Source organism: Pezoporus flaviventris, unplaced genomic scaffold (genome assembly GCF_033815535.1).
Source record: "Pezoporus flaviventris isolate CSIRO_AGI_PZ_B2104156 unplaced genomic scaffold, CSIRO_AGI_Pfla_v1 ptg000107l, whole genome shotgun sequence".
Classification (NCBI taxonomy): domain Eukaryota; kingdom Metazoa; phylum Chordata; class Aves; order Psittaciformes; family Psittacidae; genus Pezoporus; species Pezoporus flaviventris.
The window spans coordinates 1093090-1105621 of NW_026892655.1; the positions used below are offsets into that span (position 1 = coordinate 1093090).

The 12532-nt window shown below is 61.7% G+C and overlaps 2 protein-coding genes across 2 annotated transcripts in view; one reads left to right on the forward strand and one right to left on the reverse strand.

The window, feature by feature from the left end:
* Nucleotides 1-7318, forward strand: part of LOC133281774 (zinc finger protein 385C-like) — a 58174-nt gene extending 50856 nt beyond the window's left edge. Inside the window, exons 4-9 of the mRNA XM_061477589.1 lie at nt 1550-1660; nt 3561-3708; nt 4172-4498; nt 5871-6058; nt 6255-6368; nt 7094-7318. Coding sequence (XP_061333573.1) covers nt 1550-1660; nt 3561-3708; nt 4172-4498; nt 5871-6058; nt 6255-6368; nt 7094-7318 — 1113 coding nt within the window. The remainder of the gene's footprint in view (nt 1-1549; nt 1661-3560; nt 3709-4171; nt 4499-5870; nt 6059-6254; nt 6369-7093) is intronic.
* Nucleotides 7319-9869: 2551 nt separating this feature from the next.
* NKIRAS2 (NFKB inhibitor interacting Ras like 2) lies at nt 9870-12484 on the reverse strand. The gene is made up of 3 exons (XM_061477590.1): nt 12324-12484; nt 11979-12220; nt 9870-10984 (listed from the first exon to the last, which is right to left on the reverse strand). The coding sequence occupies exons 1-3, from the start codon at nt 12415-12417 to the stop codon at nt 10745-10747; spliced, it is 576 nt and encodes a 191-aa protein (XP_061333574.1). The 5' UTR covers nt 12418-12484; the 3' UTR covers nt 9870-10744.
* Between the last annotated feature and the right edge of the window lie 48 nt (nt 12485-12532).

Below are 12532 nucleotides of genomic sequence, written 5' to 3' on the forward strand. Positions count from 1 at the left end.
GGGATGTGCGGGGCTGGGGCGAGGAGCCAGGTTTCGGGTGGCCTGGGCAATGCGGCCCCTGGAGTCGCTCAGTCATGGCCTCGGTGCTGGTGGCTTCATTGGCAGGTTCAGACCAGGACAGTTCCAGTTGCACCCTCCTCATCCTCTGCATCCTCCTCTGCTCAGGGGGCAGACGGGCTCCAGGACCCAGGCAGGCCCTGCTCAGAGCCGTTTCCCTTCTCCTTGGGTGGAAGAGGTGGGTGAACACAAGCCCCCGTGTCTGCCTGCAGCCGGGCAGCGCAGGGATGCTGCCTGCAGCACGCGTCAGTGGCTGTCGTCAGGGGTGCGGAGCAGCATCTTTGCCATCTGTAGCTTCCTCCGGGTCTCCGCCGAACCCCAAACGCCTCTTCATTTCTATGCCAGACAAGCGAGCTGAATTCCGTGGCAAAGAGGCGCTTCATTAATCACCGGCTTTTACCATTCCGCTCACTCCTGGGAAGGAATTTGGGGTCTCGATAATGGCTCCGTTGTCCAGGCATGTGCCTCGAAGACGGATGCACCTGTCTCAGCAGCGAAATAGCTCTGCAGAGAAACACGATCGCCTGCAAACCCCGGGCTCTGCTGACAGCAGCACTCAGATAAGATAATCTTCCTATGCCGCAGCGCAGGGGAACAATAGTTGCATTGTAGATTACAGCCCCGCTCAGACAAAGAGGTTATTCTTATTCCCCCCCCCTCCCTTAATAACTGCATTGGGTTTGAAACAATCATGGCTTTCGGAGCAAGTTTGCTGCCGGGGCTGAGGAATGAGGCCGAGCCCTGGAGAGGGGCAGAGGAGCCAGGGGCTGTCAGCAGCTCATCAGCCTGCACGCATCCGCCTCGCCTGCAGCCCCTGCATGGGGATGACGCAGCTCGTGTCGGGTAACTGCGCTCGTGCCCCATGGGGAACCAGGGCTGCATCAGCCTTGCAGCTCCATGTGAGAGCAGGCAAAGTGCGTACCCGAGCGGGAGCAGGGCACGGGGCTGTGGGTACCTTGTCCCTCCTGCCCCGCTCCCTCTGTGTGCACTGTCCATGGGCAAGGACCATGCACCCGTGGCTCCGCTCGCGCCTTCAGCTTTGCATGGGGATATTCAGCTCCCTGGGGATGGGCACGTGGAGGCTTCCTGGGTGCCCCCCGTGATCTCTGCCCCCTGGTTCAGTGGTTTCTGCTCCTGCATTGGCAGCTCCAGGGCAGCAACCGGGGGCTCAGTAATCTGCCACCCGTGACACCGGTGTCTGTGATGGGGGAGAGGGGATGGGGGACACGCAGGGGAGCTCGGTGAGGCTGCAGCCTGTGCCCCTGCAGCGGCCTCGTCCCCCCACCAGGCCACAGCAGGCATTTGGTCCCTGCAGGCTGGGTTTATCCAGGGATGGTTTAGGAAGGACATGCACAGGCTCCTCGGCAGCGCCAGCGCTCGCTCCGAACGGGAGCTCTGCTGGTGTTATGGCACGGGGCATCACCAGTTCACCGTGCCGGGGTGGCCATCACCGCACGGCACCCATGCAGCCTGTGCCCTCGCTCCCTTGCAGATGGACCCGGTGCAGAAGGCGGTGATCAGCCACACGTTCGGCGTGCCCGCGCCGCTCAAGAAGAAGCAGTTCATCTCCTGCAACATCTGCCACCTGCGCTTCAACTCTGCGGTAAGTGGTACCCATGGCAGCATCCCATGGTGGGGAGCATCCCATGGTGGGGAGCATCCCATGCTGCGGGAGCATCCCATGGTGGGGAGCATCCCATGGTGTGGGAGCATCCCATGGTGGGGAGCATCCCATGGTGCGGGAGCATCCCATGGTGGGGAGCATCCCATGGTGGGGGAGCATCCCATGGTGGGGAGCATCCCATGGTGTGGGAGCATCCCATGGTGCGGGAGCATCCCATGGTGGGGAGCATCCCATGGTGCAGGAGCATCCCATGGTGGGGAGCATCCCATGGTGTGGGAGCATCCCATGGTGCGGGAGCATCCCGTGGTGGGGAGCATCCCGTGGTGGGGAGCATCCCATGGTGGGGAGCATCCCATGGTGAGGGAGCATCCCATGGTGGGGAGCATCCCATGGTGAGGGAGCATCCCATGGTGGGGAGCATCCCATAGTGGGGAGCATCCCATGCTGTGGGAGCATCCCATGGTGCGGGAGCATCCCATGGTGGGGAGCATCCCATGCTGTGGGAGCATCCCATGGTGCGGGAGCATCCCGTGGTGGGGAGCATCCCGTGGTAGGGAGCATCCCATGGTGGGGGAGCATCCCATGGTGGGGAGCATCCCATAGTGGGGAGCATCCCATGGTGCAGGAGCTCCTCGGGGCTCTGCCTGCTGACATCCCCATCCCATGGGCCCAGGCGCTCCCCTCTTTGTCCCCCTGGCTCTTTCTGCTCCATCTCGTTTTGTCCCCTCCTGCCTTGGCCTCAGTGTTTGAGCTTAAGCTGCTTTATCAGCCCCTGCAAGTCATGTCTGCTCTGTAGGAGCTGAACACAAGCCTTGGCTTCCCAGAGTGCTGCTGTGGCAGGGGGTTTGGGTTTTAACTCGCAGCCAAGTAAATCGACCACCTTGTAGAGGGGAGGAAGGAGGCATCCATTGATCCCCGTGGTAATGAATTGAGCACAGCTGATCGTTTGTGGGGAAACTGATAAAGAGCCAGCAGGAGAGGGATGGGGTTTGCAGGCAGCAGGGCTGGAACAGCAAAAGCCTCCTTTGCATGGCCAGCAGCTCGGAGCCCTTCGGCTGGGCTGGCTCTGCTTGTGCTGGTGCAATCCCATCTGCTCCCATGAGCACGGCAACAGGGAGGATGGAGGCATGTCCCCCCAAGGACCCTCACGCTCCACTTTGGCTCCTGCATGGTGCCAGCGACCCACTTCAGCTGCAGCCTCAGCCCCCTATCTGCTGGAGGTTCATTGTGTTTGCTAATGAGGCCCCATGCTCGGATGGGCCTCTCGCTTTCCCATGTACCCAGCGCATCCCTGACACCATTCCCAGCCCTTGGAAAGCCATGGGGGCAGGGAAGGGGATGCTTCTTCCCAGCCCACATGGGAAGCCCCAGCCGGGCTCCGAGGACGCCGTGCCGATTCATCCGTGCTGCTCCGTGGTTCAGGGGTTCCATTCATCCCGCATTGACCTCCCACCAGCTGCTGGAGCGAGGACGCAAGTGTCGGGATGCTTCTCCTTTGTGCTCGTCTTTATGGGCTCGGCGCAGGCACGAGCCCCTCGCCGTGCACTTCCCGATGCAGCAAAGGAGGCTGTGACTGCAGATCGCGTGTCAGACACCCGCTGGGGTCCAATGGGAGACACGGCCTCCCCCCCCCCCAAACCCCAGCCTACTTTCTTGGTTTATTTTTGCAGCCAGCAGCTCGCTGGCTGTGTCTGAAGGCATCAAATGTGCTTTTAGCAGCCGCCTGACGCCTTTCACCGCATCCTTCCCTCGGCCCCAGTGCTTGTGTGCTTACACCGGGGTGGAAAACACCCCCGTGGATGTCACCAAGGGGAGGTGGCAACGCATCCCAGCATCCGCCTGCGTGTCCTCATGTGTCCCTCTCCTCTCTCCCTGCCAGAACCAGGCAGAAGCCCACTACAAGGGCCACAAGCACGCGCGGAGGCTGAAAGCCATCGAGGCCATGAAGAACAAGCAGAAGGTGCCGGGGGCTGCGGTGGCTGATTTGTCCCCCAGCCCAGAGGGCAGCGGGGAGCCCGGCACCGCGGGTACGTGGGCATCGGTGCGGCACAAATGCCACCGCGAGCGTTGATAAAGGAGCTTTTGTGCTCTGCTGGCATCCCTGGCTTGGGGGCAGCTCATGGGGAAGGGGTGGAAAAGGCATCCCTGGAGCCCTGTGGGTGCTTCCCCCCTGATTTGGTGTCTGTGGGAGGTGTTTTGGATGCTGCAGGAGAGGCCATTCCCTGCCTGTGCTCGCGCATCCCTAGGGCAGGGATGGGGCTGGTAGGAGCCACGTTCCCCCTGCACCCAGGGTCCTGTGCTGAGCCCGGCTGCCTCATGAAAGCACTAACAGGAGAGACCTTGGGAAGAGCCATCCTCGAGAGGGGTGAATGAGCAGATGGTGCCTGAGGTGGTTTTGGGAGGACAGGGATGCTCCCTGAAACATGGAAAACCCATTGGGGCACAGAGCACTTTCCCTTCCTGCCCATAACCTCCCTTTTCCCTCCCCAGCCCAAGCCAACGGGCTGCAGGAGCCGGAGGGTGAGTGCAGCACCCTGGGGCTGACACCCAGCACCGAGGAGTCGCCATCGGAGCTGCCGGGCAGCATCGCCCCATTGGGCTCCCCCCCGGCCTCGGAGCTGTCGGAGGCCACCTCGGACACCACGAGCGTGACCTCCCCGGGCACCGAGGTGCAGGCAGCAGAATCAGGCAGCAGCAGCAGCGGCAGCTTGGCCCCCGAGAGCGAGAAGGAGGGCAAGAAGAGCAAGCAGCACCTCTACTGCCCCACGTGCAAAGTGACCGTCAACTCCCTGTCCCAGCTGGAGGCTCACAACACCGGTAAGGGCATCGCCCGCGTGCGGGGGGACCCCAGCTCCATCCTGGCCCCCCGTCACCACGCAGCCTGGCAGGTTAATGAAGGTTGCTTCAATTAGAAAGGGTCAATGAAGGCGCTTGCAAAGAGAAGTGGTGGTGTTCTACCTGCGCGGTGGTGGCTTGTGGGGTGAGTTCTAGCAAGGTCAAACGCTCTCTTGTTGTTCACGGCTCTTAATTAAAGGCATTTCCAGATAGGTTTAATCAAGTGATTGGAGGCTGCTTTATATTCCATTGCAGCCTGGCTTTAGGCTGATAGGAACCGGAGTGCCCGTGCTGCTTCCAGACCCAGGATAATCTGAAAGCAGTGCTTTGGGCTCGTGGTCGGTTTGAGAGGCCCCTTGGGAATCCAAACACGCTTCAGAGCCCAGCAGCAAGCGATGGCTCCTGGGCTTACAGAGATGCCCAGGCCCCCCCGGGGCAGTGGTGGGAGGCAGCAACCCCAATGGGGTCTCTGGTGCCAGCTCCCCGCTCCCCCCTTTCCCCAGAGGATGCTACACAAGGGGGGGGGGGGGGTACCACAGTTGTAAAGGGAAGAGCCTCTTGTCCCCCAGATCACACAAAGTGAGGACCAGCTCCCATGGCCTCCCTGTGCACGGCAGCAGCGCTGAGCACCGGGGTCAGCTCAGGACGCGCCATGGCTGAGCTGCAGCCGTGCCCTTTTGCTTCTGTCAGCTCCAGTTACGAATTCAGGAGCTGATTTGGGTAAAGAACAAGCAAAGCAGCAGTTTGCAGGGCCGAGCTGCTCCGCACCCATCCCATGCACCCGGGCTCCTTGCTTAACGCCTTGAGAAACAGAATGAATTAGCGGAGCCTTGAATTACGCAGCCCTTTGCTGCCATTCCCAGGACAGGGCGCCCCGTCCATGGCGTGTGGGGATCTCAGGTCCCTCCTTCCCCCCTTCCCATCACCCCACTGAGCTATTCCTGGCTCTGCGGCCGGATCCTCTCTGACCTTGGGCGCAGCTCAGATGCTGCAGCACAGTGGGCGACAGCTCCAGCCTGTGCTAACGCCCGGGGACAGGCGCCAGGCTCCAGCACACGCTCCACATAGCAGCTTCTCCGAAGGGCTGGCATTGGAGGGGGGTCTCTGGGAAGCGGAGCATCTCTGGGCTGCCTGCGGAGCGCAGCTGGCTATGGAGCCTGGCAGGGTTTGGGAATGGGCGGCTGCATCCCCGGCACGAGGCCAGGCTCCTCTGCCTGCAAGTGCTGCTGGGGATAGGTTGGGGGGCACTGGGGAGGGCGCAGCGCTGTGGGGTGGCTTGGTTGGGGGGCACCCGTGGGGCACGCGGGTTTGTTTGCCTGGCCGGGGTTTGCCGAGTGTCCCCTCTGCCGCCCAGGTGCCAAGCACAAGTCCATGCTGGAGGGTCACGGCGCCCAGATGCGGCGAGGCCGAGGCAAGCTCCTCTCCCGGGCAGGGCACAAGTCCAAGCGGATCGGGAACAAGGGCAGCATCAACATCCAGAACAAGGCGTTTCACTGCCAGGTGTGCGAGATCTACGTCAACTCGGAGACGCAGCTCAAACAGGTGAGGATGCCAGGCCTGGGTGAGCCTTTCCCATGGGAATGCGGGGACACCGGGTGCAGGATACAGACCCCAGGGCTCAGGGGTGGGTTCCTCACTGTCCCCTGCAAGGTGATGCGCATCCCTCATGGGTCCCATGCAGTGCCATGGGTCTGCCCTCATCCTGGCTCTGGGTGACCCGGTTGTTCTCCTCTCCCAGCACATGAGCAGCCGGAGGCACAAAGACAGGCTGGCAGGGAAGCCACCCAAGCCCAAGTACAGCCCCTATAACAAGCTGCAGAAGAACGCTGCCCTCGCAGTGAGTATTCTCAAGGTATCTGTCTCCCTGCAGTGACCTGCTTGGTTTGCTCTCCGAACCATCGGTTGCCATTGCTTGCAATAAGAGACACAGGGGCTGCTTTTCCTAAAGCCTCAGTTCCCATAATCACACCTCAGCTGCTCCCCTTGGCTGGCTGTAGTGGTGGGAAAGGTCTTCAGGAAAAGGAAAGCTTGGGAATAGCTTGGGAGCCCTCTGGCAGCAGCACTTGTGATTGTTTCATGGTTCCTGGCTGGGCGCTGGCACAGCTCGGTTAAACCAAGCCCAAGTGTTTGCTTGCTCAGATCCAGAGCTTAGCAGAAGTCAGGGCACTGATGCAGGGAAGAGCCCAGTGTGTGCAAAGGCCAGGGCAGGTCTCTGAGCCAGCGGGATGGGGCTGGGAGCCTTCCCAGGGTCACAGCTGGAGCATCCCGGTGTGCTCTGACCCAGGAGCAGCTGAGCCAAAGGGCCGGAGCTGTGGGATGGAGCTGGGACAGGGAAACGGGGCTGCATTCACCTGCATTCAGACCGAGCTGAGAGCCGCGGTGGATGGGGCTGGGGACCTGCCCAGGGTCACAGCTGGAGCATCCCGGTGTGCTCTGACCCGGGAGCAGCCGAGCCAAAGGGCCGGAGCCGTGGGATGGAGCTGGGACAGGGGTTGCATTCACCGCAGAGACCGAGCTGAGAGCCGCGGTGGGCCGGGGGGCCGGGGGCTCACGGTGATGTGCCGTCCCTGCCCGCAGTCCAAGCTGGCCCTGCAGAAGCACCTCACCAAGACGCTGGCAACGCGGTTCCTGCCGAGCCCGCTGGCCGCGGCCGCCGTGTGCGCCATGCCCGGGCCCCTGGCGCTGCGCCCCGCGGCCGCCACCGCGCTCTTCCAAGCGCCGCTCCTCGGACCAGCCCTTTTCCGCACGCCGCCGGCCCCGGTTCGCCCCACGCCGGGCCCCATCGTCTTCGCACCCTACTGAGAGCCGCCGCTGCGGGGCCGTGGCTGCGCGGCGGGGCCGCCCCGGGACCGCTGCTCTTCCAGCTGGTGGGAAAACGTAGTCGTAGACACCGACCCCGGCTTCTCCTTCGCTTCCAGCGGGCTCCTGCTCGGAGCCGATGCCCCGGCAGAGCCCAGCCGGCCCCGCCGCGCGTCCCCGCCGCTCCCCTGCCCGTGCTGGGCGCACAACAGAGGAGCCCTTCCCAAGGCTGAGCACAGGAGAGGAGGGTGCCCGGGTCACCGGGACCATTGCGTGGCCGAGGGGCTCGCTGGCTTCGTGTTCATCCCCTTCCCAGTTACCAGGCTGGAAGAGGAGGAGCCGGCTGGTCCCCGAGGGAAGGAGCATCCCTCTGGCCAGCGCAGCAGGAAGGGAGCTGCGAGGGGAGCCTCAGCCCAGCTCTTACTGGATGAAAAACCCCAGCACAAGTGGGAAGTTGGCAGTTCCCCCCTCGGGCAGGGCTGGCTGTGCCCTCACCAGCCCCGCACTTGCCTGTGCTGGCTGGGGGCGTTCCGTGATGCCCACCAGCCTCCTACACCCCGAACTTCACGTCCCACCAGCCAAAGAGCCATCGCTGTGGCGGGCACCGGCTCCACCGCCCGTATCTTCACTCCAAGAGCAATAGCTGATGCCCAGGGCCGGCGCCTCATCCCTTGGAAAGCACATTGCCCGGCCCCGGGAAGCACGGAGCGTGTGCGGGTCCCGGTGCTCAGCACCAGCTCTTTGCCTCTGTCCCACCCGCGGGGGACAGCCCTGCCCCTACCTCCCGGGAGATGCTGTGAGGCTGAGTGAATGTCCCTAAAGCACTTTTGGTTCTCCAGTGAAAGGCAACGCTGCTGCCTTCCAACCCCGTTCCCATTAGGAGCTTCCAGGGAGTTACGGATGATTCCCAAACCCCAAGCTGTCCCCAGCAGCCCGGACAATCAGGTACAAAGGAGCAGGCGGCACCCGGTGATGCTCCCATCGTAGCCTGCAGGAATCTGGGCTCCGGAGGGACCCCGAAGCCGTAGCTCTGCTTTTCACTGTGCTCACAAAGCCCAGCGGTGGGTGACGTGGTTTGGAGCTGGACCCGCGGCTCCGGGTTCCCGGCACGCTGCTGCAAACGGAAATATGCAGGAAAGTTGCAACCCAAACAGCCCCAAGGCTGGAGTGAAACCCACCCCATCTATGCAATCCAGGGGAGCAGCTCGCCCTCGCTCTGCGTTTACCTTGGTGCTGATGCTGACTGTGCACCCAGAGCAGAACCACCACGGTGCAGCTCCGTGCAGGTGATTCCCTCCCCGTGCCCTGGCCCGGGGTGATGGCTCAGGTCTCTGCTGTGGCCCCATGGGAAGAGGCAGGTGGGTCTGTGCACCTGGGAACCCACACGCACAAAACGTGCATCCGACACCCTGGCCAGGAGCAATGTCTGGATTTCAGGATCTTTCCTCCACTGATGCTCAGGACGGGTCCCAGCAATGGGAAGTGAATGGGAACCGGCCAACGGGTAACTCAAGGGGCTGCGGTGCTTCTGCTGCCCAGAGCTGGAGCTTCGCACGAGGGCAGGAAACATGCACAGGGAGCAAGGAGCTGTGCACCTGCATCTGCCATGGGCAGCACTGAGCCCTGGTGCCACTGCACCCTGCCACGGAGGACAGGAGCACGAGGGAGCCCCTGGGTATGGATTCATCTGCTCAGGACAACTCTCCACACCAGAGGAGGAGGAGAGCGGAGAGGGCACCAGAGAAGAGCGAGCTTGAATGGAAGGTTGGGGGTAGAGACAACCACGAGCTCTTACAGCGGTGATGGGAGATGTGGCTCGAGGAAGGCTCCAGCAGCACAGGCCCTGGCAGAGACAGGAGATGGTCGCACAGCCCAGGGGACACGTGCAGCCCGCAGGGCAGGAGGGAGGACATGGCTCCCACCGCATCGCAGTGCCAAGCAGGCCGTGGCTCCAGCCCTCCCCTGCTCACCTCCCCAGGCTCTGCCCCAGGCTGGTCCCCATCAGCCCTGGCTGCAGCAGAGGGGGACAGCACGGCCCCATCGGTGCCCTCCAGCCTGCAGGAGCCATTGGACACTGGGGGGGTCGTTCCCCTACCTTTTGCTCTCTAACAGGCCTGTGCTGGAGCCAGCAGCGCCTGCTCAGTCACACCCCCCCCCCCCAGTGGAGTCCTGATACACTCCTCTACTTGGCACTTTAACCCTTGAAAGCCATTCCTTCTAATAACAATAATACTGCAATGAGAACCCCCCCCTTCGACCGTGTCCCCAACCCCCCCCAGCCCCCTGCTCCTGTGCTATCCAAAGCATTTACTGCCTTTGACTTAGCATATGCTGTACTAGGTTGTAGGGCATAGTCCATAGCGCTCGATACCGTGTGCCCCTCTGTACATAACCTTGGAGTGATGTGAACAGTTTGATTCAAACAAACAAAGCCCCCCACCCCCAGATGGAATAAGCAGACTCTAGGGACTTGGCCAGTACCCCTCCTGTAATGTTCATTGTATATTTTTTTGATGTACTATAACTGTTGGGGAAAAAAAAAAAAAGGAAAATATTTTGATAACTGAAGCTCATGGCTTTATTGTGTTACTCAGTCAATAAAAGGAACAAGTACAAACAAGCCAGCGTGCTCTTGTCACTGGTGTTTCCCTCCATCCACCCTCGCCAAAGGGAACACGTGTTGCTGGGCAGGACCAGGCCACCTTTGCCTTGTCTTGTGGTGGTTCTGAGGTGAGTGAGCACCGTGAGGGATGGGCAGTGAGAGCCCCAAGCACCAGGGTGTGCAGGCAAAGCACAGTCCCAGCTTCGCCAAGGTCATGACTGAGTCTGCACTCAGCGTGCAGTGTGGTGGATGTGAGCACCCTGCCATCGGGAACAGCATCTTGCCCTGCACTGGGCACCCACTGGGCAGGATGCCTGAACAGTCCTGCACGTCAAGGAGCAGTGGGAACTGCCGGGTAAGTGGCGATCTGCCGGGGACCACCACCGAGCTGGCTGGGGTGGAGCCGGAGGCAGGGCCAGCAAACGGGCTCTTCTCACATGGTAACAGCACAACAAACCAGAGCAGCTCAAGGGAGGGGATTGTGTCCTCAGGCCGGCTGCTATCCCCACCTGCCGGCCAGCCCCGTGCTCTGCTCCCTCAGCAGCCTATGGTACCCACGGAGCATCCCTCCGTGAAGCCTGGCTTTCCTGTGCCGCCTCCAACACCTGCATGGGAGGGATGTGCAGAGAGCAGGCCTTGTCCCAGTGCAGGGAGATGGCTCCCCTCTCATCCTCAATGGCCATCCCCAGCCCTGGGATGCATGTTCCTTGTGCCACTGCGCTTCCCGCAGGCTCCGTGACACCAAGCAGGCTCAGCAGCAGGTATGTAAGAGGGAAGAAGGGGGTGCAGGAGAGGAGGTGGCAGTGGCAGTGAAGGGAAAACAAGGCTCAGCCATCCATGGACCCACTGCCCTTGTTCTTGCGGCTCAGGGGGAAAGCAGACTTGCTTTGTGGCTGTGTCATCTTACTGGCCAGGTAGATGAAGGGCTCGATCAGCGTGCGCCGGTCGGCCACGGACACCTCCCACAGCTTCACCTTCTCTCCCTTGGCCCAGTGCTGGGCTGTGTCGTGGTCCACGCGGCGCTGTTCCTGCAGGTCACACTTGTTGCCCAGCACCACGATGGTGACCTGTTCAGAAAGGGTGAGAACAATCCCTGCAGATACCAAAGGCAGAGCTGAATGGTGCTGCCTGGCTCTGCCCTGGAGACCCTCGCTGCCGGGCCCTGCAGTTAATCCCTGCTCCATGCCAACGTCCTTTCAAGCACATTTCCCACCTGGCAGCCTCCCCTCCTGCTGGGGGCTGTGTGTCTCAAACCAGCAGGCCCTGTTGAGCGCTTGTACCCTCAGAAGCATCCCAGGCCAGCAGCCTGAGCCCAAGGACCGTGTCCCTGTGACAAGCAGGAGAGAGTCTGACACTGGAAATAAAGGGTTAACATTGTGCCTGCTTGCTTAAGCAGTCGCTGTGCTTGGTGAAGCAGAACAGTAGGAGTCAAAGTTGCTAGAACGGTGAAGCAGAATTGCAGGAGTTACAGCTGCTAGGGAGAATTGCAGTAGGTAAGATTCATAGCTTAATATTTAAGACGTTCTTGTTCAAACAGTAGCTTTAGAAAGAAAAGGAACATAAGATAGCCAGAGTAACAAAATCTACAAACTTGACATGCTTCTGCTTTAAGATACATAAAACTGGCTTGTACCGAACCTGAGGTCTGCACAGGAGCCAAAACCCCATTGAGTCTGCGTGAAAGCAAGAGGTTACTCGCGGTGATGAAGAGGAACTACAGGCCTTCATCCTCACGACCCCCTAACGACCACCACTGGGAGGCACTGCACAGGCGCACCAAAGGGACAAAAACTAATTATAATACTAGACGGTATTTGCATATGTATGAGGCGTGAAGCGATCCCATGTTTAGGCGATCATTATATGGAATATAAACGAACTGAGTGGCAAAGGAAGGGCGGGCACGGTTTTAGAGGGGCGATCCCCCACGCTCCTCAGCGCTGAGTAAAGCATCCCTACGTTACAACCCCAACGACTCCCACTCCGCCCGCGTACCAAGGCCCTGGCGGCGGCAGCGAGCAAGGGCAGCCGCTGCCAGCCCGCAGCCCGCGGGGCGCTCACCTCTTTCTTGTCTTTGCACTTGTCGATCTCCTTCTTGAGCAGCTCCACCCGCTTGAAGGACTCCCTGCTGTCCGTGCTGTAGACCAGCACGTAGCCGTCCGTGCACGAGAAGCAGTGCTTGGGCAGCTCCAGCCCGTCCCGCAGGCCCCGCGTGTCATAGAAGCGGACCTGCTCCCGCACCCCGCGGTCCGTCTCGATGGAGCCCACGTAAATGTCCTCCTGCGTCTCGATCATCTCGGAGCCTTGCCGGGGAAACGAGCGGCGGCCGTGGGGAGCGGCCCCGGCCCCGACCCCTCCCGGTGCCCCCCCGCCCCGCCCGGTCCGTCCCGCTCCCCGCGGACTCACCGACCACATGGTTCCCGTACAGGAGCTGCTCCAGGATGGAGGTTTTCCCCACCGACGCCTGCCCGCACACCACCACCTTGCAGCTCTTCCCCATGCCGCCTCCCCGCTGCTGCCGGCCCGCGGGGACCGGGCGCTCCCGGGCCGGGCCGGGGCCTACGGGGCCGCCGTCTGTGAGGCGGCGGCGGAAGGGGCCCGGCGCCACCGGGCGG